The following is a 26,395-nucleotide window of genomic DNA, read 5'->3' as shown; positions in this document are numbered from 1 at the left end:
AGGACATGGAGCCAGAAAGCAGCGACTACACCCGAGCCCTTCCAGAGAGGGGGCGTGGCCAGACACAGCTCATTTACATATTTAAAGCTACAGACACAGAACAGCCTGTTCTGAGCAGGGCTGAAATAGAGGGGTTTATAGACATGATCAAATACAGGATCAGAGTGGATTTACAACAACACACTTCACACACATGATGAAGAGGAGCGAGGACACTGATTTCACCTGAAGAGGAGGAGAAAATGTCTCCACCCCAAGAAAATAAGTGTGTGACTATTTGCACTGATTAGCCAATTGCAGAAATTGGGACTACATGTTCCTAAAGCAGTCTGAATTGTGTGTGCGCGTGTGTGTTGAAGTCACAATTTCACCATTTTTTAACACCTGAACAGAAAGAGTCAGGAGCTCTGAATAAGGAAGAAGACCTTTATTGTGAATGCTTTTGCTTGATGATTGCCGCACTGTGAGGTGATGGTGGTCATATTGAGACAGGAAACAGATTAGTCCGTTTTTAAATAATGAAAACAGGAAACAACTTGTGGCATCGAGAAAGGACACGTTTCAGTTTAGGAATCACACTAATCCTACTTTACGTTGTTGATTTCATTCAGTAAAGAGAAAGTTAAATCATGACTCCATATTTCTTCCCTTTTCTACGACTGAGAATTAATGACACATTAAGAGGAACAAATCTGAGATCTCCAGATTAAAGTCGTAAGATTATCATTTAATCTCCTAAATGTACTTATTACCTTAAATGAACGACTTTGATCTGGAAATGTTCGATGGCCTCGACTCTAAGAGCGCGTGGACGCTTCACAGCTGGATGTCGGGGTTGATGGTTTGGATTCCACCGAGCTTTGAGTCAGTAAATTCATTTAATTTCAGTTCCAAACCTGGACATCAATGATCATCTGCTTCATTTCTAAATTTAATTTACTAAAATAAATTAATGAATTCAAACCTACAAGGCAAAATAAAAGACAAAGTGAAACACAGATTCTCCTCCAGTGTCCCTTAAACCCCGCTGAAGCTCCGGAGTGCCTCTAACGCCCGACTCTTTTCTCTTTCTGTTTCCTTCTTCGGATTCCCTGCAGGATACGCTGTCGACCTGTGATCGCACAAAGTAACGTTTTGCATGACTTGTATTTGGTTCCATAATGTGTCAATGCCGTTCAAGCACGGCTTCTCTCATCAACGGCAGACGCTCTAAGAGTCGGCCGTGTTTTGAATCAAGCTAAAATGTTTTTGGCTGCAGAAGAATCAGATGTGAAGTCAAACAAGGCAAAAAGGTTAAAGGTTAAAAACGGCGACAGTAACGATGATGTGACACTAAAATCGACTTTGACAACATCACGATCGTTTTATTAGAAACGTGCTGTTTGCAGCGTGTTTTGATGCAGAAACCCCGACGGACCTGAAACAGCTCAGCGACCTGCACGTCACTTTCATTTTGCTGTTTGGAGCAGGTATAAAAAACGGCTCGGCTCACTTTCAACATACTTCAAATGAACATGGAGCATTTTAGGTTTCTAGTTAAATCAAAGGTTTTGCAACAGCCACGAGTGGTGGTGTAGCTGGTTGCCATGGTAACAGGACAGATTTACAGTCAAACGTGCAGATTCCAGCGTGAAGGTTTTTTGGATTTGGTGATTTGGTCATCGGACCCTGAAGCACTTTGTGATCTTTAATGTTGTAAAGCTGCCGTACAGATAATCCTAACTCATGTTTACAGATGTTTGGAAAATTGACTCAAATATTATTAAAACTAAAACTCCTCCGCTGGGAGAAAACATGGGAGTTTGAAGGTGCCAAAAATAAGGGCGTAAAAAAATCCCCCCCAATGGTAACAGTCGTATTTCTCAGAAGGTGCGACATCAACACACAAGTTGAAAGTATAAGTTAGAAACACAGGGACACACAGAATCAGTCACAAAGACACTATCAGACATGGAGACTCAGTGCTGGCCTTCGCTCTGCACTCGACAGGCCACAGCTGTGATCAGAGCCGCTCCCTTCCCGCTCCCGTCCTCCGACTTGTGGAAGGTCACCTGGCACTGTGGGGCCAGCTCCTGCAGGGTCTCCTGCATGACGCTGGAGAAGCTAAAGAGACGACAAACCACAGATTAAAGCATCTCATCCGTGATCTTTTTGCATTTGATGCACCCGACACAATGCTAGCACCTTCCCCCTGGTAGCAGGGAGAATCACTCCCACGATTCCCCGCTTCAACATCATCTTTGTGTTACTGCTCTGATTGAGAGCCCCCTGCTGGTGGAGTTTATAAACTGTGTGTTTGAAGGGTGCAGGAGGCTGGATAAGGTCTCTGCACTTCCTGTATGGTCCATTATGATGAGGAGAAACATCTTACTGAGGGTGGGTTTTGTAGAGGGTGCCATCCACTCCCACGGTGACGGAGAGCTGATTCAGGTTGCGGTTTTCTCGTATCTTGTCGACCACCGCTGCCAAACCAGCGCCACAGAGCTGAGCCGCGCGGCGGGCGACCACGCTACACACCTCCTTTACCAGCACGCTGTCGTCGCACGTGGAGCTGGTGAGGCCCAGGTGCTGCAGAATGGAGCGCACCTGCCGCATCGCCAGCCGGTCCCTTTGAGATCAGAGAGGAGGAACATAGGAGGAGGCGATCTTTACTGCAGCTGTAACTTGCATTTAACCCGATTCTTTAAGTTTATGATCGACTTCTGATGTGGAGTCTTTGGCTATAATTTATCTTTGAAAAATGCGAACACGCCCACAGATTACAGTGCAGCACTTCATCAGCATGACAAACTGGAATTATGATGTTCAACTTGTCGATTCCCAACTCAACTCTCTCTCCTCTCTTTCTCTGGTGCACTTCATTTAAAAATGTTTGACAATTTATTTTGTTTCATTTCAGTTTATTCCACAAATCGTTTTTTTTTTTTTTTTCCTCTTCCATCCATTTTTGAATTTGTTTTTCGGACATTTTACGTTTTATGTTGTTTGTTTTTGACTCTGCTTTAAGGTGTCCTCTGGTCTTTTGAAAGGCGAACATAAATAAAATGTATTATTATTATTGTTACTCCTGTAAAAAAGGACAACACACATTTGAAACTGTATTAATGTCCAGTGTTGTTGTTTAATCAACCTGTGAATTGATTGACATCTGACTTGTTTAAAGTTATGAGTTAAGTGGCCTGATTAATAGCTGTCGTGCTAATTTAACAATAATAACAGTGATTTATGCTAACAACAGTGGAAATCCCAGAGGTCAGGGATGCAGCAGAAATTAAAAATAAATAACATTTTAAAAAAGTCATTTAAAATGTTTGGATGACTGTTGTGTAAAAAAGTGAATCATAGCCCATTAAGATGACCTGTTAGAGGTAATGACCTTAGTTAATTAGCACTGGTCACTCTAATCATGTCTGGTTTCACTTCATGCTAATCTTTGCTCCTTTGCACTGCCTCCTCTGAACGGACAGAATCAACACTAACTTCTACAAGGTCAAAACTTTGTTTCTGACGCTCCTAAACTGTTTACAGCTCTCCGTTAGATAGCACGTGTGTTTTCTCTGCTGCACAGGTGTGTGTGTACACCTTGGGTGTTTTGAGAGATTGAAAGGTCACCTCTCGATCTGAGACAGGAACTTGGTCTCAAAGATTCCCCGCGTCTTGAGCCGCTCGGACACATTGCCTCTGAACAACAAGCCCTTGGCGGTGTAATCCAGGAGCACGTTCCTCACGATCTCGCCCAGGTACATGCCGCTGATCATCTTCTCATACCTGAGAGTGGAAACAAAGTGAAATCACAGCTGGAACATTAACAAACTACAGATGAGACAAAACGTTATCATCAAGCCGAAGGGAATAAAAACACAAATCAGAACAGCTCCAACTAATTGGTTTAATGAACGCAAGCTTCCCAAATGCAGAAAGGTCAGCTCACACTGTACGAGTGAATAATTTACAATGCACAACTCGAGTGCACGACCAATGAGCTCACACTGTATCAGACCTGAGAGAGATCACACTCCAACTGTCAACAGAAAACTCCCACAAAGTGATCTCCCTCCTATCTCTCTCTCACCTGTGTCTCTCTCCCTCCCTCCCTCTCTCTCTGTTTCCCTCTATCTCTCTGCCTCTCTGTCTGTTTCTCTCTCTCTCTCACCTGTGTCTCTCTCTCTCTCCCTCTCTCTCTGTTTCCCTCTCTCTCTCTCTCACCTATGTCTCTCTCTCTCTCTCTCTCTGTCTCCCTCTCTCTCTCCCTCCCTCTCTCTCTCTCTCTGTTTCCCTCTATCTCTCCGTCTCTCTGTCTGCTTCTCTCTCTCACCTCTCCCTCCCTCTCTCTCTCACCTCTGTCTCTCTCTCTCACCACTGTCTGTCTCTCTCACCACTGTCTGTCTCTCTCTCTCTCTCTCTCACCTCTGTTTCCCAGGGTAGTTCGAGCTCTCGTCGACGATGCGATCAAACTCGGTGCAGAAGTCATCAAGCTCTCCATTTTCACCGAACGCTCCCCACTCCATGTTGATGCACATTCGCCCATCGGCGCCCTCCACCAGTTCCACGTTCCTCATCTCCTCCATGTAGCAGGCGTTGGTCCCCGTGCCTTGGATCCACACAGGCGGGGAGGTGTTACACGCGTGCCTACAGAGCGGCTCACGGAGGCTACGGTGACGGCCGAGCAGACTTACCTACGATGAGTCCCACCTCACAGTTGGGGTCCTCGTAGCTGCAGGTCATCATCGTCCCCAGCGTGTCGTTTACCACCGCCACAAAGTTCAAGTCAAACTCCTGGAAGCAGCGACAACAAACTCATTTCTATAGAATCTGTATCAGAACGCCACTCTTAGATGCCTCACAACATCCGACACGCTTCACTGATTGTCAAACCTGTTTCTGATGCGTACTGACCTGTCTGCGGCGGACGGCGTCTTTGAGCAGCATGATGACATCCTGGCCCTCACAGCCGCTGGCCTTGAAGCCCTTCGTCCACTTCAGCAGAATGCCCTGTGAGAACGGACCGCAGTGATTACGTGCGAGTCAGCGTGTGCACCAATCCTACGTGTAGCGAGCGTTTGTCTGGAGAACACGAGTCACTCCGTGTAAAGCCACACGTCGTCCACGGGGCTGTTGCCATGGAGACAGCAAACAAACGTTACATGGCAACGTGAGCGCTACGTTTGTAGCCTACATGAAACAACGACGACAAACTCGTTGAGTGTGCACACAGTGATGGGACATTTAACTTCACTTTCCAAACGAGCCGCTTCACCTGCAGCTCACCTGTTTGTTTTCTTTATATACTTCATGAATCCCGGTTTGCACTCTGTTATTCAGAGACATGCTTCTGTAGTGTGTGTAGGAGGAGAGATGTGATCTCTTGTGATTGAAACATTACCTGATCCAGTCTGCTTTGATGACAGGGGAAGGAAAAGGTAAATCCCAGAGGTAAGGACGCTCCTTTCATGCCCATGTATTCCAGGAAGTCGGCGATGCAGCTCACGATGTGGTCGAACAGCTGGGCAGAGAGAAACAGCACGGCAGGATTAAAAACACGTTCATGACTCAGGTCATTAGAAAAGGTTTTTATGTGTAACACAACAGATCGTGCTGATAAATCAACTGAACAAATGACACGTAGCCTTCAAATACATTTGTACACGCCTTTAACTTAAAGGCAGGTTTTCGTAATTTTTTTCCAGATAGACTTTTTAAGATTCTGGTCTAAGTCATCTTTAGGTCCTGACAGACATTAATAACTCAGGTTCTCTGAAAAAGAAACAAAGTAAATCCATCATCTGTATCAGTTTGTAAACCTGTAAAAACTTCAACCAATGTCTGCCACGAGGTACCAATCTGATGAACCAATCACAGGCCTCCCTGTCTCCCTGCTCTCTGATGAACCAATCACAGGCCCTCTGCTCTCTAATGAACCAATCACAGCCTCCCTGTCTCCCCGCTCTCTGATGAACCAATCACAGGCCTCCCAGCTCTCTAATGAACCAATCACAGCCTCCCTGTCTCCCTGCTCTCTGATGAACCAATCACAGCCTCCCTGCTCTCTGATGAACCAATCACAGCCTCCCTGCTTTCTGATGAACCAATCACAGGCCTCCCTGCTCTCTGATGAACCAATCACACGCCTCCCTGTCTCCCTGCTCTCTGATGAACCAATCACAGCCTCCCCGTCTCCCTGCTCTCTGATGAACCAATCACACGCCTCCCTGTCTCCCTGCTCTCTGATGAACCAATCACAGCCTCCCTGCTCTTTGATGAACCAATCACAGCCTCCCTGCTTTCTGATGAACCAATCACAGGCCTCCCTGCTCTCTGATGAACCAATCACACGCCTCCCTGTCTCCCTGCTCTCTGATGAACCAATCACAGCCTCCCTGTCTCCCTGCTCTCTGATGAACCAATCACACGCCTCCCTGTCTCCCTGCTCTCTGATGAACCAATCACAGCCTCCCCGTCTCCCTGCTCTCTGATGAACCAATCACACGCCTCCCTGTCTCCCTGCTCTCTGATGAACCAATCACAGCCTCCCTGGCTACCTGCTCTCTGATGAACCAATCACAGGCCTCCCTGTCTCCCTGCTCTCTGATGAACCAATCACAGGCCTCCCTGTCTCCCTGCTCTCTGATGACCCAATCACAGCCTCCCTGCTCTCTGATGAACCAATCACACGCCTCCCTGTCTCCCTGCTCTCTGATGAACCAATCACAGGCCTCCCTGCTCTCTGATGAACCAATCACAGCCTCCCTGCACTCTGATGAACCAATCATAGGCCTCCCTGTCTCTCTGCTCTCTGATGAACCACTCACAGCCTCCCTGTCTCCCTGCTCTCTGATGAACCAATCACACGCCTCCCTGTCTCCCTGCTCTCTGATGAACCAATCACAGCCTCCCTGTCTCGCTGCTCTCTGATGAACCAATCACAGCCTCCCTGCTCTCTGATGAACCAATCACAGCCTCCCCGTCTCCCCGCTCGCTCTCTATTCTTGGCGTTTACGAGCCCACACTCAGAGCATGAGCTGAAGTCAATGTGTTTATTATTACTTCCCACAAACACGAGCCTATCAACCTGATCGGTATCGAGTGCAGCTCTATGTTTCCTCACAGTATGATCCTGCTGATAAGAACAAGCACTCCCAGCGTGCAGAGGTTCCTGGTTCACACAGGTATTAGCAGGTGCAGGTCTGGGCGACAAAACAATAACAATAACTATCAAGATGTACATTTTTCTACATAATAAATCCTGTTTGATACTGTAGTTACACCGTCCGAACACTGGGAAACAGGGGGGCGCTAATGTACATTTTTAATGACAAATGAGTGATTCTGGTTCTTTTTTTTACAGAAATGCTTCTCACACAGATTTTACATTCAAAGAATCAATGATTTCACATTTATCATGATAATTATTGATATCCAGTGATCACATTCTTAGTCTTATCGCCCCCCAGTCTGAATATTCGAACATGGATTCAAAAGGACGGCCTCAGAGCCGGAGGACAGCAGCCTCTGACCGGGGGCTACAGCGCCTACTAGTGGCGGGTGGCTGCAGTACAAGCTTTGCTGAGCTTGACTAAATGCATCCCTGAGAGACGGTTCACCTCTTCCCCCGTGCTCTGCATGGTCTCCTGGGGGATGCTGTAGATCTTTTGGTGCATGTCCACCGTGTGTTTCTTTCCACTTTTCAAATGCACCAGCAGCACCCGAAAGCTGGATCCACCAAGATCCAACGCCAAGAAGTCGCCATTCTCTAAGAGGGACAAAAAAAACAACAATAATCCTAAACAGGTGTGTCGTGTATGTTAGCAACAAGCAGGTGAAAAGCGTGAGTCCAATGAAGCTACCTGTTCCATCAGGTGTGGATCTCACGTAGGTGGGAAGCATCTTAAGGCTCGTCTGTTCATGGGTTTGCCTCGACAGGCCTCGCACCATCTCTGCACTCAGTCGCCTCTTCACCTCCAGCAGCTGCTCGCTGCTCAGACGCAGCGTGTCCAGTATGCTCTGCCGCTCAGCATTTTGAGCCGCCAGACGATAGGCCACTGCCGTTACCATGGCGGCACCTTTCCCACTGCCGCACGGCGATGTCAAGAAACGCACGTCACAGTCCGGCACGAGTCGCCGCACCATCTTGTGGAGCCTCCGGGAAAACCTTCAACAGAAGAAAGAAACATCTGATGAAGTGCTCGCCGTCTGCCTCGGCGGTTACCTTTAACGATCACCTGCTTTTTCACCACGTGGTTCCATTCATTCATGAACACATAGAGCCGATCAAAGCAGAGTGACAGACACCACTCCCTTACGTCATATGACGCTTTGTTGAAAAAAAACCCCAAAACAGCCACTTCCTCCTCTAAATTAAATCAGAGCCCATTGAAAAAATAATGTGTGTTCATTTACTAAACAATTTAACCTGCGCTATGCTCTTTAACACACGCCACAGTATTTACATGAAATGTTAGCCAGGTGGCTAAACTACACACAGATCCACACGCACGCCACCAGTGGTGTAAAAGTCACACGTAAAATGGCGGCCAGTGTAGAGGCCCGCCTCCGTCGTAAGCGATGATTCGTTTGAATTTTTTAGGATTAACAGCGAAAAAAATAAAACTTTTCTTCATGATTAAATCAGCTAACATGTTGCTAACACACATCTGTGTACGTGTTTTCAAACAGCTGCAGAAGCAACTCGGGGTTCAGCGTCTTCACGAGGACAAGTTGGACATGTAGCTGCTGGGGATCGAACCCTCGACACGCAGGTTCGTCAGACTTGTTTTATTGGTTCAGATCTGCTCCGCTCTATTTAGCAGATGGGCACTTGAACCTGCAGCCTGCTCGCTCGCTCGCTTACACACACACACACACACACACACACACACACACACACACACACACACACACACACACACACACACACACACACACACACACACACACACACACACACACACACACACACACACACACACACACACACACACACACACACACACACACGGGAACACTTACTCTGCATGGTTTTTGTACACAGAGCCGTCCACTCCGATAGTGGTGCGCAGCTTCTCCGCCGCTTTGTTATCACGGATCTGCCGCAGCACCGCCACGAGAGTCGCAGCACACAAGTGTGCAGCCCGCGTGGACACGATCTGACACACCCTCTGAGTGGCGACGCAGTCCTCAACCGAGGGCTCCAGGCCCAGGCTCCGAAGCACCTGTTCAGCACTCAGCAGGCCGTCTTCCTCCCTGCACAGAGAGCAGAGGGGGAGCTGCTGAACTCTGACCCGCAGAACACGCGTGCAGCACTTTGTGAATCAGCTCTTACTTGTCGGAGTCGATGCTGTAGATGTAGCTGGTGTTGAAGCGGCCGGTTGTGAGCAGCTGAGCCGTCGTCTTTCCTCGAAACAGCAGCTTGTCTTTGGTCATCCTCACCAGGATGACACGCACCATCTCCCCCATGTACAGGCCGCTGATCATCTTCTCAAACCTGCGTGCAGCCAAGACAGAAACCCACCGTCACACACCAGAGAAGCCCTCCACACACTGATTATGCATCGACCTGCGACTCGCAGACACTGATCCAAACTCTACCCTGGAGAGTGTCATCGATGTGTTTCACACTTCTCAATAACTGCATGACACTTCTTCATTAAGTCTCACTGTGTGGGTGCTCCTGGTGTAAACAGAGAGCCCAGCGAGGCTCTGTTCAACCCGATACTCAGACATCTTGAAGCTTCTGAAACGCATGCAAGGATTTTATTTGTTGACGTTTCGTCTGCTTTTAACACAATTCTACCTTCACATTTTGGTCCACAAGCTTTTAAAAGACGTCTCACTGAGGTTTTAACCTGGTGGGCTGGATCCTCCATTTATTAACCTGCAGAACTCAGAGAGTCGGGGTGAGGGGTTTGTTGTCTACATTCAGTACACCGACGATTGTCACAGTCGCCATGACAACAGACATCCTAAGAGCTGCTGATGACTCTGCGATCGTCGGCCTCCTCCATGGTCCTGTCTTAGATGACTTTACAATACAGTGCGACACAGCCTGCCTGCAGCGAAGGTGACATGGTCACAGACTCCAGGTGAAGCCCCCGGCTCCTCACATCACTACCATTAAAGGAACAGTGGTGACATGGTCACAGACTCCAGGTGAAGCCCCCGGCTCCTCACATCACTACCATTAAAGGAACAGTGGTGGAGGTGGTCAATGCTTATAAGTTCAGTGAGAGACTGCTCCTTCCCAAGTGCAGAACCAACAGACTTAAGAACTCCTTTGTCCATCATGCCATCACGCTCTACAACTCCTCACTTGGGGGGAGGAGGACTAGAGCACACGGGACAGAGGGGTAGGAGTTGGAGCGTCTTTCCTTCAATAACACATGGACACTTTCACTTGTATGTGCAATAATAATCTCAACCGATAATCATAGCCTTTTTTTTTTCTGCTTCTTCCATGCATATTTTTTGTATATTTTTTCCAACGGAAGAGTGTTCTATTATTTATGCTATATTATTCTTTATATTGTTACCTTTTGTTACCTGCTACATTTTTATTTTTATTGTATATGCTGCTGGAACCTAAATTTCCTTGAGGGAGTCATCCCAAAAGGATCAATAAAGTTCAGCCTAAGTCTAAATCTAAGTATTATATAAACTGAGCTTTAATCCCAACCCTGAAGTGTGCTGATACTGTGTGTGTGTGTCAGTGTGTGTGTGTGTGTCAGTGTGTGTGTATGTGTGTGTGTGTGTGGTGCATGGCTGCTTGTTCCTCTGTGTCACTGTGTTGATTAGTGACTGATTATATCCTGCTGCGCTCTGATGTCAGCTCGAGAAACTCCTAAATGAAGTCAGTGAAAACGCTCGAGAGAGAGAGAGAGACAGAGAGAGACAGAGAGAGAGAGAGAGAGAGAGAGACAGAGAGAGAGAGAGAGAGAGAGAGAGAGAGAGAGAGACAGACAGAGAGAGAGACAGAGAGAGAGAGACAGAGAGAGACAGAGAGAGAGAGACAGAGAGAGAGACAGAGAGAGAGATTTGATTTGATTTTCAAAATCCCTTTAATAAACCGTTGCAGAAAACTACTTTACAACAATAACCAAAACCGTCAAATCAGAAAAAAACAACAACAAAGAAAAATAACTTCAATCATACATGTATAGTGAACTCATCATCCTGCCCCACAGAACACAGAACCCCCCCAACAGCCCATATTTCACAAAATGTCCGCATATTGTCCATCATCTTATAATAGGCATGCTCCACTCTTAGCTTAGCTTTTAACAAGCCCTCCAGAACTGACAGCGGCTCCACGCTGCCCACGCCCAGAGACCGATTCTTACGAGTCAGCCAAATGGCTAACTTAGCAGAACCAAACAAGAAGTTTATTAGCGTGTGCTCACTCTTCTTCTGTGCACAGTACTTTGGGCCAAAGATGAACAGACTGAAAGAGAACACCTCCCCGAACCCTTGAGCCCACCTTTTTAAAAGTCCAAACAGTGCAGATAGTCGGGGACATTGTACAAACAAGTGAATCAAAGTCTCAGTCTGACCACAAAAAAAGACACTGGTCTCCCACCCCTGGATCCAGGTGCGCTCTGTATCTGTTCGTAGCTATTGCCCCATGTACGACCCTCCACTGGAGGTCTGCTGTCCGCTTTTCAACGGGCATCTTGTACAGGGGCCTCCAGCTGCCTTTCGGGGAAAACACCTCTGCCAAAAAACTCGGCCCACCTCGACTCTTTCTGGCCGGACAAAGAGTTCAGGTTCAAAACCTTCACGCAGACGTGGTAGAGTGGTTTCTTCCCCAGCTCCTTAAAAGTGTCCAGCTGAGGGGTTGTGAAAGACAGCAGCTGGCCCCTCCTTCCTGCCACTCCCCCACTGCTGGGGTGATGAGCAGACGCGGGAAGCTGTACTCCCCCTTTTCTGTCCACTGGTCCCACAGAGTTCGGTCCGCTGCAAACAGTCTCAGGCTTTGTGGTAGGGCAGCACAGACTTCCTTCACCACCCTGTTGATGAGCCTGACAGAGGTGATGTTGCTCCTCGCTCTCAGATTGTCCACAGATGTACTCGTCATTTTCATGAGGTGGCCCAGTTTGGTGCAGCCAGCTTGTCTGAGGCTCGCACGTAGACTAGCGGACTGCAACGCCTGACTCGGCAGAAAGTCATTAAAAAACAAAGGTTCCTCAAACAACCACATTCCGGGTCTTTCAGAAGAAGTTCGTGCAATCTTAAAAACCCGCCATGCCTGCAACACAGAGCTGTAAAAACTTGTAAGTCCAGTATAATCCACCTTCTCCTGCTCCAAAAGGAAAAGCTGTTTGTCATACTCCAACCGCCCAGCTCTCCTCAGCAACAGTCGAGCTGTATCGAGCCAAGCTGGGCCACAATCGTACAGGACTCTTTGTGCAGTCTGGAGTCTGAAGGAGGCGATTTTGGACTGGATGTCGATCAGTCCCTGTCCCCCTTCCGCCACTGGTAGGTAAAGAGATGCAGCCCGCACCCAGTGCTTTCCAGACCAAAAGAAATCCACAATAGCCTTCTGAATGTCCTCTATCAGACTCCTTGGTGGCGTCACGGCGATGAATCTGTGCCAGAGAGCCGAGGCGACCAAGTTATTGACAACGAGGACTCTTCCCCTATATGACAACTGAGGTAGCAACCATTTCCATCGAGACAACCTCGCGCACACCTTTTCCTTAACACCCTCCCAGTTCTTTACCTGAAAACCCTCAGTGCCTAAAAACACTCCCAGAACTTTCAGCCCCTCTTTCCCCCATTGAAGTCCTCCAGGCAGACTGGGCACTGTCCGATTCCTCCAAAGTCCCACCAGAAGTGCTTCACTTTTGGACCAGTTCACCCGTGCAGATGAGGCCTTTTCGTACAGGGACAGGGCGTCCTGCAGACATTTGACATCCCCCTGGCTTGTAATAAAAATGTTAACGTCGTCCGCATAGGCGGAGACAATCAGGGGCTGGTCAGGATCCACAGACCCGGGTAAAGAGAGACCACTGAGACGGTCCCTCAGCCTACACAGCAGAGGCTCAATGGCTAAGCTGTAGAGCTGACCTGAAACTGGACAGCCTTGCCTGATTCCACGCTGCACAGGGACGGGCCGACTCAGCCCGGCCCCTGTCTTCACCAAACACTGAGCTCCACTGTACAGAATGCTAATCCATGACAGAAAGCTATCCCCAAAACCAAAAGCCCTGAGAGTAGAGAACAGGTAAGAGTGGTCAACTTTATCAAACGCCTTCTCCTGATCCAGACATACAACACCAAAATCAACATTATTAAAAGACCTACAAACATCAATAACGTCTCGCATGAGGAAAATGTTGTCCATGATTGTCCTGTCAGGCACACAGTATGTTTGATCTGTGTGCACGATCATACCCAAGGAAGACTTCAGTCTGTTTGACAGGGCTCTGGAGAGTATTTTATAGTCTGTGCAGAGGAGGGCCACTGGCCTCCAGTTCTTAAGTAAGGCCAGGTCCCCCTTCTTGGGCAGCAGGGACAGTACCGCTCGTTGACAGGAGACAGGAAGAGATCCTGTTTTAAAACACTCCATAAAAACAGCGTGCAAATCAGGTCCAAGAATATTCCAGAAACGTTTAAAAAAGTCAGCAGAGAGACCATCAATCCCAGGTGCCCGTCCTGAAGCCAACTGGTTCACAGCAGCAGTCAGCTCCTCCAAAGTCAGCTCATAGTCCAGTACAGCTTTCTCCTCCGGGCTGAGCTGAGGAAGCCCCTCCAGCAGCTCCTCCCGACTCTCCATGTCGCACTGCTCCGCCCCGAAGAGTTCAGCATAGAAATCCACGGCATGGCTCCTGATCTCGTCCAGGCTTGTGGTCACCCTTCCTCCTGGAAGCTTCAAGCAGGTCATCCTTTGTGCCACCGACCTCTCCAGATTAAAGAAGAAAGACGTCGGGGCATCCATGTCTTTGAGCTGAAGGAAGCGAGACCTGACAAGCACTCCCTTCACTCTTTCCTGCAGGAGGGAGCTCAACTCGGACTTCTTGTCCTTCAGCAGACGGCCCACAGCAGGATCAGAGTCCCTATTTAACCCTTTCTCAAGGTTCTATATACTGATCTCAAGCTCCTGAACCGCTGCCTTGATTTTAGCAGTTGAATGGGAGGTGTACTGTTGGCAAAAAACACGAATTTGTGTCTTCCCAACCTCCCACCACTGTTTCAATGAGCTACAACTGCTTTTCTTCCCTTTCCATTGCTGCCAGAAGTGCTGAAAGCCCTGACAGAAGCTGCTGTCCTGAAGTAATTTATTATTAAAAAACCAGTGAGACTTAACCCTCTTCCCTGGCGAGCTGACCAAGTCTATGGTGACTAGATGGTGGTCAGTGAAGCCAACTGGGGAGATCTTGCTGTGAGTTAATCTGGAGGTGAGATTCAGAGAAATGTAAAACCTGTCTAACCTGGCTGCACTCGTCCTGTTGTTAGCCCTCACCCAGGTGTATTGTCTGGACTGTGGATGTTTGGTCCTCCAGGCGTCTATCATGTCTAAATGTGAGATGACATTATGAAGGCTTTGAGATGACTGTGGGTGGGGCTCCTCCCCTGTCCGGTCTATGGTAAAATCCAGAGTGCAGTTAAAATCACCACCAATAATTAATTGGTCCTGGTGATAATTGATCAGCTCGTTTTTCAACATGGCATAAAAACTCACTCTTGCTGGTCCTTCATTTGGGGCATAAACATTAACAAAAGAAAACACAGAACCTTCTATCTGAGCTTGAACCACCAGCAGTCGACCCTTCACCACTTCAGTAAAGGACAGAACTGTTGCGTTTGCAGTCGGTCTAAACAGAACAGCTACTCCTGCACTGAGACTGGTGCCATGGCTCAGGGTATGTGGGCCCTCCCACCATAACCCCCAGTCTACCTCATCTGCTGGATTAGTGTGAGTCTCTTGCAGAAAAAGCACATCTAACCTTTTCTGAGAAGCTACTTCAGAAATTAAAGCTCTTTTCTGTCTGTCCCTCCCACCCATAGATTTAGGTAGCCTACCGCGAAACCGCTTTTTGCACGGCCTATTTAAAAAAAACACGGCCTTGAAATTATTGCACGGCTTGACCTAGGCCGTGCAAATATCTACATTTAATAGACGTGCTTACTACACAGGTGCGCTGAATATCTGATTAGGCTACATTCTAATTCTGGCAAAGAATATGTTTGCCGAATACCGGTACTGAAAAGCTTAAACCTGATCCTGTTTGCGTTTCTACAGCCACCTGTGCCCTATTTGGTAGACGGCGTGTCAGCCGGATGACGATAGCCGCTATGTAAATAGCGTCATATGATAGCAGCTAACCGCTAACAGCTAACCGCTAACTAATGAATTCAACAAAGGAGAAAAACGCAACATAAACAAAACCAACGCTGGAAGACATCCAGCAGGTCATCTCCTCTGTCACTGTCATGTGACTCTTTATTACAAGAACTCAATCAAGCTTTGTTTCAGAGAAGGCTGTGATCGGCGAGGAGAAATACACACGTAAACAATCAGCTGTGTTACACTCAATGCTTTAAACACGGCGGAGTTTTGTTTACCGACGTAACACGGGAAGTGACGATTTTTTCAACCAATCAACGGACTGCAGGGTTTAGCTCCACCTTGTCGGGTCAGCGCCACATTCGAACATGTTGAAGGATGATTGACTTATCAAGGTCTAGGGATCTATTATTACTGGATGACACATGTAATATTATGAATTTATGTGTTTGTTTGTTTTTTAAAGAAAGTGCAGATAGAAGTAGTGGGCCAACAAAAGGGTTAGACAACATGAACCAAGTGAGTTGCAGTCAAATGACAAAGGGGTGTGTCAGGGCAGGGGCTGTACAGTAAATCAACATTATCAAGCTTGGGAAAACTAAAATGTGTAACAATGCATCTTATTAAACAGAATGCACCATTTAGAGACTTATTCAAAACCAGTGTGTTAGGGAGCACATAACCTCCGCTCCGGCGTGCCGCGCCGCCGTGAGTGACACTGAAAAAAATTTGCACCCCCTGTATTTTTTTTTGCACCCCCTGTTTTCCCATTTCTGCCTAAATCACTGCTCCCACCATTAATATTCAAAGACCCTATTTTAAGGTTCTGCATAGGAAGATGTGAGAAGATTAACAAGCACAGAGAAACAATCAAAGGACAGTGAAGAGAAGAAAACACCAAGTGGTACATGATCATTTTGCTTTCCTGCTGTTTCTAACAGGTCTGACAGCTTTCTTTCCTTTAGCTTTCCTCAGAATGGCGATGTGCCTCTTCAGGCGGAAACGTTTTTTTCCATCTAAAACATCAAAACCAACCAGTCTTTTCAGCATAGTCACAGATTTGATGAATTTTTCTGTGTTATCAAAGTAATCCCTCACTTGTGTAGGTTTATTAAAAGTAACATCAAGGAAGTTATTGATGTCATCTAAAGAATAGAGATCATCTATATTCCTGTTACTTTCACACAATGATACTGTGTCTGACTCTGAAACACAGTCCATCTCCTCTCTCTCACATGATGCCTGACTATGAAGCACTTCACTTTCACTGATGTTGTCTACACCCGCAGAGCTCGCAGATGCTGCTGCCTCTGCAGACTGAGAGCTCTCAGGGTTTTCTGCCTCTGCAGGAGCCTGCTGCTCAGCCTGGATAGATTCATCACTAATACCGGCCCGCACATCAACGCGCTCCGCAGCTGCACCAGAAGCCACAGGCTCAAGGGTCGCGGCGCCATTGGATGCAGCGTCGGAGGTGACGCCATCCGTCACCGCGGCACCCGGCGCGGCACCCGGCGCGGCACCCGGCGCGGCACGAGCCGCCAGCTCAGCGCCGCTCAGGGCACCAGCTGCCTCGGGGGGGGCCGCACGGGCAACAGGCGAACCGCCCGTCGCGCCCTGTCTCTTATGTGGACACGCAGCACGTTTATGTCCCACATCTCCACACTCGAAACATTTAAACTGTCCTGAGCTGGCATACACCATGTAGGAGCCATCCCCGTATTTCACTCTGAAAGACACCTCCAGAGTTTGAGCAGGTGAATCCAAGAACATGAACACCTGCCGTCTCAGAGACTGCACGTGCTTCAGTCTAGGATCCTTACATCCCAGACTCACCGTCCTAAACCCGCTAGCAAACTTGCCGAACCTACGTAACTCGCTCAGTAGCGACTCATCCGGGATAAACGGCGGGACACCGGACACGGTGATCCGCGTGGAGGGGACTGACAGCGGGGACATCTGCACAAAAGCGTCCCTGACAATCCCACCGCTCTCTATCAGCTGATACACGTAGGCCTCCTCCTTCAAGAACACGACCACAGCTTTATTCATCCGCGATGCAAAGGAGCATTTATCATGTCCTACCTGCTCACCGACGGCCAGCAGAACCTCCTCTACAGTGATGTTAGTATCCGGCGGGGCTATCCGAACTCCCTGCCGGATAGACGGAGGTGGCGTCTCGGAAGACGCCATTCCTCCCGAAAAACCCGCCGAAAACACCTCAGTTCACTCAGCCAACACGCAATAAACACAGAAATAAACTTACCTGACCATGTACTCGTGACAGATGAAGAGATCAGGAGGAAAACCCAAAAAACCAGGAATTGAAACCCATTCAAACGCCGCGCCACTCTCACTACCACCACCTCCACTCACGCTCACACACACCGGAAGCAGAGAGAGAGAGAGAGAGAGAGAGAGACAGAGAGAGAGAGACAGAGACAGAGACAGAGAGAGAGACAGGGGGGAGAGAGAGAGACAGAGACAGGGGAGAGGGAGGGAGAGAGAGAGAGAGAGAGAGAGATAATGACTGTGAAAAATAATCTTCTTTATGACGTGTCAGAGTCTGAACATGAAGTTCTTCAGAGGTGAATCGTCTTTAATAAGACTCTGGATCTCTGAATACTTCGTCCTCGCTTCCTGTAGAGTCAAACCCAGTCACCGTGTTTTTTGAGGGTGTGCTATTTAACTCCAACATGAAACCATCTTCACACCCACACGGTGATGTGTTCAGGAGTGCAAATGAGAAAAGGGCTTCTGAAGCTGTGACAGATAATCTCGGGCACTTACAGCTGCGTCCCAGGGTTCAAAGAGCCGGCGTCTATTTCGCGGTCAATATCAGTGCGCAGGTCCTCCAAGGCGCCGTCATCTCCAAACGCTCCCCACTCTGTATTCACACACATCCGCCCCTCGTCTCCATCCAGCAGCTCAAGATTTCTCATCTGCTCCATGTAGCAGGCGTTGGTCCCGTTTCCTTCAGGGAAGAATTCAAAGGACAATAAGAATGAATATTCATCCAGATTTAAACACCATTTCCACAGAGTCCACGCACGCCATGTTTCATCAGCGTCTTTTACTCCAACTCGGATGTGTTGTAGTCAAGACCAGACTAAACGAGACCGAGACTGAAATATGCTATTTTGTGCACAACAACATCCGGACGGTTGTAGCCGTAACCGGGGGATGAATATCAAAGGACAAATACACTGAAGTTACTTGTTACGGCGTGTCCCTCCTAATCTTAGTAATGACGTGGAAATCTCGCCAATCCGTAGTGGTCTTGGCTGGTCTTGATTTAAAATCCAGAGTGTGTCAGCCTGAGACCGGTGCACTCATGCAAAGACCTCACAGCACTGCTGCTTGTGCCACCTTACAGTTTCTGAGTAGGATCCATAGAAAGCATTAAAAGCAGAGCACATGACAGATCCTTGAAGGCAAAAACAAAGAGGGGAAAAATGTGACAGGAAGCCACGTTGTGACTGGCTGAAGGAAAGGTCACACAGGGAGGTCTCCTTGGCGTTGACAGATGGCAGACAGACGCCAGAAACAGGCGGTCAGAACTGTGAATGTGCAGTCTTATAAAGGGTTAATCATTCCTTTTATATATATTTTAAAAGACTGCCACCCATGCTTTCCTCTCCTGAGGCACCAACTGTGCTGGAGCCAGAGTTCGCTGGAGGATTATATATCCCGTCTTGTCGGGGAATGCCCGACGCTGAAACCCCCGTCAGTAGCTGGAAAACATTGTTATTCTTATCCATGGTGGGATGGATGAAGTCCTTCATTTAAATACATGCGCTCTCTCTGTCTTGGGAGGCGGGTCTTACTCTTCTGGACTGACTCTGAGTAGGTAGTGATTTCCAAAGAGTAAAGACCGGACTCACCCACAATGAGTCCAATTTCACAGAGATGATCATCGAAGCCACAGGTCATCATGGTTCCCACCGTGTCATTGATCACAGCTAGAATGTCAATATTTAAGTCCTGCAAAGAGACAATCATGTATCGATTAACAGCATCAACCAAACACCAAATATCAGATATTGTTTCACCTGTAACCTTAAAGGTCACTATATTCTCAGAACAGGCTGTTTCTGTGTGTCTGTAGCTTTAAATATGTAAATGAGCTGTGTCTGACCCCCTCTCTGGAAGGGCTCGGGTGTACTCGCTGCTTTCTGGCTCCATGTCCTATTGTTTACGGTGAGAAGGCAGACTCAGAGGGCAGAACAAACACCTAGCTGTGGGAGTGTCACCCACCTGGGGGAGGGGCTACTGCCCTTTGTGATGTCATGAAGGGTAGATCACATTTTCTGAAAAGTGGAGCAGACGGGAGGGCGGACTTTTCTCCTCATCGGGAGGCTTGTAGACAAAGAGGAGACTCATGTGTCTGAACTAAAAACATCCCCGTTGGTTCAGACGAGGGAGAAACACAATCCTGACTAATCCGGACCTTTACATTCGTCTCAAGCTGCAAATCTTTCACTGGGTGAGGCTGAATCTCGGGTTTGAAAAGGATTTATCTGGGGGGTTTGAGATGTTGAGGATTTGAGCTCTCAAACGTTGCTCTATAATCCTGTTCAAACTGAATCACTTCTGTCCACCAACAGTGGCCAGCAAAGCTCAGCGTCGAGCAGAGACATCCGTGTCTGGATGAAGGGACCAAATGGTCCACTGTAATCAGGGATGGAGATGGGATGTGCCACAGCTCACAGTTCTCCCGATGCATGTTTGCTTTCTGTAAACACAGCAGGGGGGGGGGGGGGGGGGGGTCCACGCTGCTGTCTGTGAACAGGGCACTGCTGTTGGCGCTGATGGTGCCCTTGCTTAAGGGCACCTTGGCAGTGCTTAGGAAGTCAACTGTCTTCTCTTCAGCTACCAGGTAAATTTCCAGACTTGGTCTGCACCCGGACTTTAACCAGAGACTCCCTGGTTCCCAAGTCCTCACCGACTGAGCTGCTAGTCCGACTTAAACTAAAAGAAAGATCAGCTGACTGAGGCTTCTCTCAAAACTTGGGTTCAGAAAAAAATCCAACCACTACTGGTTTGACTGTGTGAATCACGCAAGAGTCGCAGGTTCCAGTTATAATGGTTTAATGGGTTGAAAGGGTGTACATACACAGGAATGTGTAAAATCTCTTGGCTGTGTGTGTGTGTGTGTGTGTGTGTGTGTGTGTGTGTGTGTGTGTGTGTGTATGTGTGTGTGTAGTTTCTGAAAGGAAATAAACAAGAGAAATATACAAAGTGTTAAGCTAACGAATTCCTTTCAGTATAAGAAACTAAACTAAACATTATCTTCCAACATAACATGCTTAAGATAACAAATAATGTTGGAAAGGTGCACTAAACAATTCAATGAAGCAATCAAATAAGCAGAGGCTCATTACAAACTTGAAACTCACGTGATCATTAAGATCCATACAAACATCAGACATCAAGTGGCTAACTCTCACTTTCGATGATTTAGCATTGATTAACTTTTAAATATACTCACATTCAGTGGACGCACACAAAACGTGAAAAAGAACAAAGTAGCACCCTTTCTGTTACATTGTCATCCTTAAAACTAAACTTCAAACTCTCCGGTCTCTCTCCGTCAAAACACTGACAGACACTACGGAGCCGGAACCTACCACTGTTGTAGGGGAGGTTTGGGACAGTCCAACTTGAGCTGGCCTTTTTAACATAAACTGAACCGTCGGCTTCATTTTCTTTCACTAATTTTCTATTGTCAAACTTTGTTGTCGCCCACAACATGCAGCGTCATGTTCAGTCTGCAGCGGTGCGGGTTATCGTTGACGTTAACATTCTTTAAGTGCATTACCTTGACTTCAAAAAGTGTCCTCTGTGTAGAAACCTACAAATACATGATGTACCTCCACGCCGCCTGGGAGACACTCACCCCTCGTTTCTTGATGGACCTCCTCAGAAGGCTGACCACATCTTTCCCCTCCACTCCGCTTGCCTTGAAAGTTTTGGTCCACGACAGCAAAACGCTCTACAGGAAGCAGAAACAGAGATCACAGACCTGCGAGACCCGCCCCCAATAAACAGTCGGATCCATCCATGATCTGGACCAGATCCCAGCTGCAACCAGCTCATCTAACCAGCGTGTGTTTGGGCTGTGGGAGGAAGCCGCATGCACGGAGAGGACCTGCAAAACTCCACGCAGAGACGCTCCTCGAACCAGGAACCTCCTCGCTGTGAGGCAGCAGTGTTAACCACTGAGCAGTTCAACAGAATCACAATCAGAACCAAAGAGTGGAGCAGAACATGGTGGAGAAACGGAAACAGAACGCAGCAGGTTCATGAGAGAGCACGGAGGTGGTAGCGGTGGCGTGCACCGTGTAGCAGTCACAGGATGTAAACATGACTCCTCCTCATTTCATCCTGCTGCGTCGTCACATCAGCTCAGTCCAACTCGCAGCGTCAAAGAACAGCAGGACTCCGGCTGTTTGCGTTCACACATACACGAGCGAGTCAGGCGAGTCAGTGAAAGCACGACAAGAGCAGTGTGTGACTTCACCCGGAGTTTCTCCTGTTAGCTAAAAAGACAGAGCTTTATCAGAGGAATAGACAGCACTGCTGATCTCCCACTGCACATAAGACACGCCCCCTCACTGTCCATTTTTTAAAACTCATCTTAAAACACATTTTTATTCTTTGGCTTTCAACCCAGCATGAGACTCTGTTCTTGTTTTAGTGTTTTTATTGTTTTAACCCTGTTAGTGTTTTACTCATGTTTCGTGCTCTTCATGTATGTACAGCACTTTGTCACAGCGACGGCTGTTTAAAGCGCTTTATAAATAAAGTCGAGTTGAGAAACAGCGAGCTGGTAGATAACGGCTGACGTGACAGAACACTAGTTCTCTCTGATAACTGGCAAGTGGCCCTTTAGACACAATTTATTTGCTGTACACATAAATATGGATGGACACGGTCTCATACCTACAGTCTGGTGAAGCATGCAGGGCTGGTTCCATTCCTCAGCTCTGATTTGCACACACCTTATGCATCCCTGATGAAGAGTGCATCTTTGAAAGCCGCAGTGCTGCGAGTCAACAAGGTATGCAACGATTCTCATGAGCCTATCAGACCGTTCGGTACAGCATCTACGCTCTTGACAGCTGAAGTATTTCCTGTTTTGCAAACTGCTATCTTCTATTAAAAAATGTCTCTCTGAAACGGCTGCTTGTGCGTGCCTTAAAGTCCAATCCCCCTGAGCTGGGGGAAGCTGACAACACAGATGTCAGATTACACTTTGACATGGCGAGAGGTGAGGGGAGTATGAGGAAGCCCCGCCCTCGTTCAAATGTAATGTAAACAGGTTCAGTTAGGTTGCTGTCGCTGGCTGACTGGTTGCTCATGCAGGATCGTTGCATGCTCTTACTAGCGCTTTTTTCACCCTGCACAAATCTCCTGCCACTTCCAGGAGGAGCTGAACGTGCGAACTGCCATATCTTCTGATCTCTCCTGCCTCGTATTTATTCTGCAGAAAGTCCAAGTGAACTGATGAGGCGAGAGCCAGTGGGAGTGACGTTTGAATCCTGTGAGAAATACAGCCGAAAAAAAACCCTCGACAGAGCATTTCAAGATGGCGGGGTAGCTGTCGCACGGGAAGTGACGATTCTTTCGACCAATCAACGGAATGCAGTGATTTTTTTTTTAGGGCGCTCGGGTCGGTAAATGGAAACGCCACAAAGTGCGTGTCGAACCGTACTGAACCGCTTTATGGAAACAGGTTGATGATCCTGTTCTCCACCATGTTCTTCAGTGCAGATTGGGATTCTGTTCAACTACACGCAGTGTTGATAGAAAGACACACATTCTCATCATAGCCTTGTATTACAGGCGACACTGTTGCTTCATCCGCTACTTCTTCTTAACTCATTTCACCCCCAACCCCCCCTTCGTGCTCAATAAGGAAAACCTCCGACAGGGAGGTGCATGTGTGAACAACCACGCCAGGAGCAGTCCTCCTGAAACTGTCTGAATAGTTTCAGGAGTGCAGATGTGAAAGACCTGTTCGCATGTTTCTCTTTTTTTATCCTTTTAACTCCTTTGAATCCTGAAAACTAAAAAATTATCTTCCTATTATCTTGGCCAACGTTTTCACCCGTGTGGATTTACAAAATAATGCCAGTCAAGTTCGAGCCGTGGTTAAAAAGTAACTCACCTCATCCAACTTAGTCTGCTGACAGGGGAACGAGAAGGTGAAGCCCAGAGGAAACTTTTTGTCCTTTATTCCCAGTTTGTCCATGAAATCAGCCAGACACTCTGCAATGTGATCAAACAACTACAGGAGAGACAAGGGCGATCATAATTAGTTAAAAGCTCTCTCTCTACACACATATATATATACAGTATATAGGTATATGTTGGCGTCCTCTCACAGGTGGGTGACCACAGATGAAGACATGCCTCTCACCTCAGACCCACAGCCTCTCATCAGGTTTTCAGGAATAGCATAAATCTGATTTTCCATCTCCACTTCTTGCTTGCCGTTACTGATGACTTTGACCAGGAGCACTCGGAAGTTAGAGCCACCGAGGTCAAGGGCCAGAAATTCACCTTGTTCTTAACAGAAACAAAAAAAAACACAATATACAGTTTCAGATATTACTCATTCAGAACTAGTGACAATCAAACAATCGAATGAGTCACAGACAGGAAGTTAAGCTAGTAGTCTTCTCTATCCACAACAATCAATTACATTTGATACTTTTGTGAACTATTCTCTCAATTGATTGATAAACTGTAAAGGAACAGTATGCCCCCTAGTGTTTAAAATCTGTACTGCAGTCTAAACTCTAATCATCACAGAGAGCTGGCTCCGCCCCCTCCTCTCACACAGGTCAGCATGTGGTGGACACTGTAGCTTCAATGTTTAGCCAGCTCTGCATGGGTCTGTAAAGCTTTCTGCGTTCTAACCTCTCTCCATGTTTCATCTCCAACATTGATCCTAGTTTGAGCAGCTTTCTGCTGCTGGAGCTTATTAGAAACATGCAGAGGCTTTTTAGCTCGGGTACAATCACTTCTATCTGAAGCAGTTCCACTGCCCGCTTCCATCGCTGCAACACCTGTTCACCTGATAACTGCTCTCATATCTGGCAAACTGAGGGGCGTCCAAAACAGCCGTGTGGGGGGCCTTAAAACCGTCTACCTTCTCTGGTCCAAACAAATCCAGAGCATTCAGGAGCAGAATCTAAAGTTAGAAGGAGGACATACTGGCTGCTGCATTGTTGTCAGAGAAGCTTCAACACAGCATGTTTCCTTCATGATCACAGAGGGAGAGAGCTTCATCGTTTCACTCTCTACACAGCTCACTGATTGGTGCTTTAAGAAATGTTAACTGTGCAATTAATTTCCAGTGAAAAGTCATCAAAAGTCCTCCGTCTTCTGTTTTGAGTGTTGTCTTTTGCTCCACTCAGCACCTGCCCTTGTTCAGGTGTAACGTACAGAAAGTTACCTGTTCCATCAGGAGTTGAGAGCACATATGTGGGCAGCATCTTCACAGCGGCTGCAGGGTTGGTGTCTCTGCACAGGCCTTTGTCCATCTCCCGTCGAAATCTCACAGACACATCCATGATGGTCTGATCGGACAGCTGAAGATGGGGCAGGTATCTGTCCACCTGAACCATTTAAAGACAGGAGAAACTGTGACTCTTGGGCCCAGGAGGGTTCAGCGGTTTACTAACAGAAAACATGGCCATCGTTCTTTCTAAGGGCTTTAGATTTTGAACAGTGTCTGAAGTGTTTGTTGTCAGACCTATGGTATACACTGTGTGTTAGGAGCGTAGTTTGAAATGTGCAAAATAAACCTTTGCGTGAAAGCAGCTCTGTTTGCATCGCTGGCTCAAGATATTCTTGAACAAAGCCCCCAAAGATCCTGTCATCAGCATAAAGAAGCTCCGCTGTCACGCCAAGGTTAACAGTTCATAGCTCTAAATTGTTTTCAGCGCTCAAAGAAGTGTTTGTCCATAACGTTCGCCTTTGTAAAAGTGTGTAACACTGTTTGCACTTCCCAGCCACCGTACTTTCATGGTGCGTTCATATGAATGCTCATATTGAGATCAGCTGGTCCTGATTGTTACAGCAGCCTCCTTAAAACAGGCTTTACTACATGTTAACAAACTGATGTGATCATATCTACCTACACGTACCACACAGGTGACGTGATGACATCACGGTGCTTTGACACGTTGTGCTACGTGCCTGACTCCTAGCTTTACTTTTACTTTACTTTTTTTATAGGTACAGTGAGAAACACGCACAAAGGTCCCGTCTGAAAGCATCATATATACAAGTTTCAGACTTTACACTCTCACCTTCAGCGCCTCCTCGTCGTGTTGCTCCGGACAGTAGTTCGCCATTAAACTCGACGCTGACATCTTAAAGTCGGTGACGTCCTGCTGAGTGCTCACTCAACGTTTCACGACAATAAAACTACAACAATTCAGTCACCTAAAAACCGGCGAAATTAAACAAAGAAGACAAACACAAACTCGCACCCAAAAGTCACTTCCAGCTTCCTGGAGTTGGTTGTTCTGTGACGTCATTCTGAACTGACAGCGCTGATTGGTCAGTTGACAGAAGGCGCGGTGACATAATCCTCAGTTTCCTGCTAAAATAAAGTTTGTGTAGTAAGACTCTGCGTCAGCCAGGCAAAAATAAAACGTTATTATTGCTGTTTAATTTTTTATGGAGCCCTGGAGGTGACATGGTGAATTGTTTTTTATGGAGCCCTGGAGGTGACATGGTGAATTGTTTTTTACCTCGCGCGTGCAACTTACTATCCCTGCCTTCCATGGACGCAAACGTTGCTCTAAGTATTAGTTGGCTTCAATCTCTTTCAGTTTTGGATTGCAGGTGGATTTAAACCTTTTCTGTCCTAAAATATGAAAGAAGACTAACTGAACTTAAATACTGACCTTTGATATTTGAAGAGGAAACTTTGAACGAGATGTTTTCCTGAGAAGATAGCCTTTACTACAGATTTAACTCACGCTCCTATTCATCCCTCTACTGAATACATATAAAATGATTGTAAATAACTTTTTCATAAATCTGAATACATTGAAAGTGAAGCCAATAAATACTTAAAGCAACGTTTGCATCCAT

The 26,395-nt window shown here is 47.2% G+C and overlaps 1 protein-coding gene across 1 annotated transcript; it reads right to left on the bottom strand.

The window, feature by feature from the left end:
* Window positions 1-412: 412 nt before the first annotated feature.
* hk2 (hexokinase 2) lies at window positions 413-25,854 on the bottom strand. The gene is made up of 18 exons (XM_079363798.1): window positions 25,603-25,854; window positions 24,744-24,906; window positions 23,703-23,851; window positions 23,451-23,570; window positions 21,177-21,272; window positions 19,162-19,261; window positions 18,068-18,251; window positions 9,320-9,481; window positions 9,007-9,240; window positions 7,845-8,149; window positions 7,602-7,750; window positions 5,384-5,503; window positions 4,897-4,992; window positions 4,677-4,776; window positions 4,408-4,591; window positions 3,613-3,768; window positions 2,372-2,608; window positions 413-2,103 (listed from the first exon to the last, which is right to left on the bottom strand). Exons 1-18 carry the CDS (start codon window positions 25,663-25,665, stop codon window positions 1,959-1,961), a joined length of 2,763 nt encoding a protein of 920 aa, XP_079219924.1. The 5' UTR covers window positions 25,666-25,854; the 3' UTR covers window positions 413-1,958.
* Window positions 25,855-26,395: the final 541 nt, after the last annotated feature.

The sequence above is a fragment of the Symphodus melops genome, assembly GCF_947650265.1.
Source record: "Symphodus melops genome assembly, chromosome: 1".
NCBI lineage: Eukaryota > Metazoa > Chordata > Actinopteri > Labriformes > Labridae > Symphodus > Symphodus melops.
This window is presented reverse-complemented; position numbering and strand designations above follow the sequence as displayed.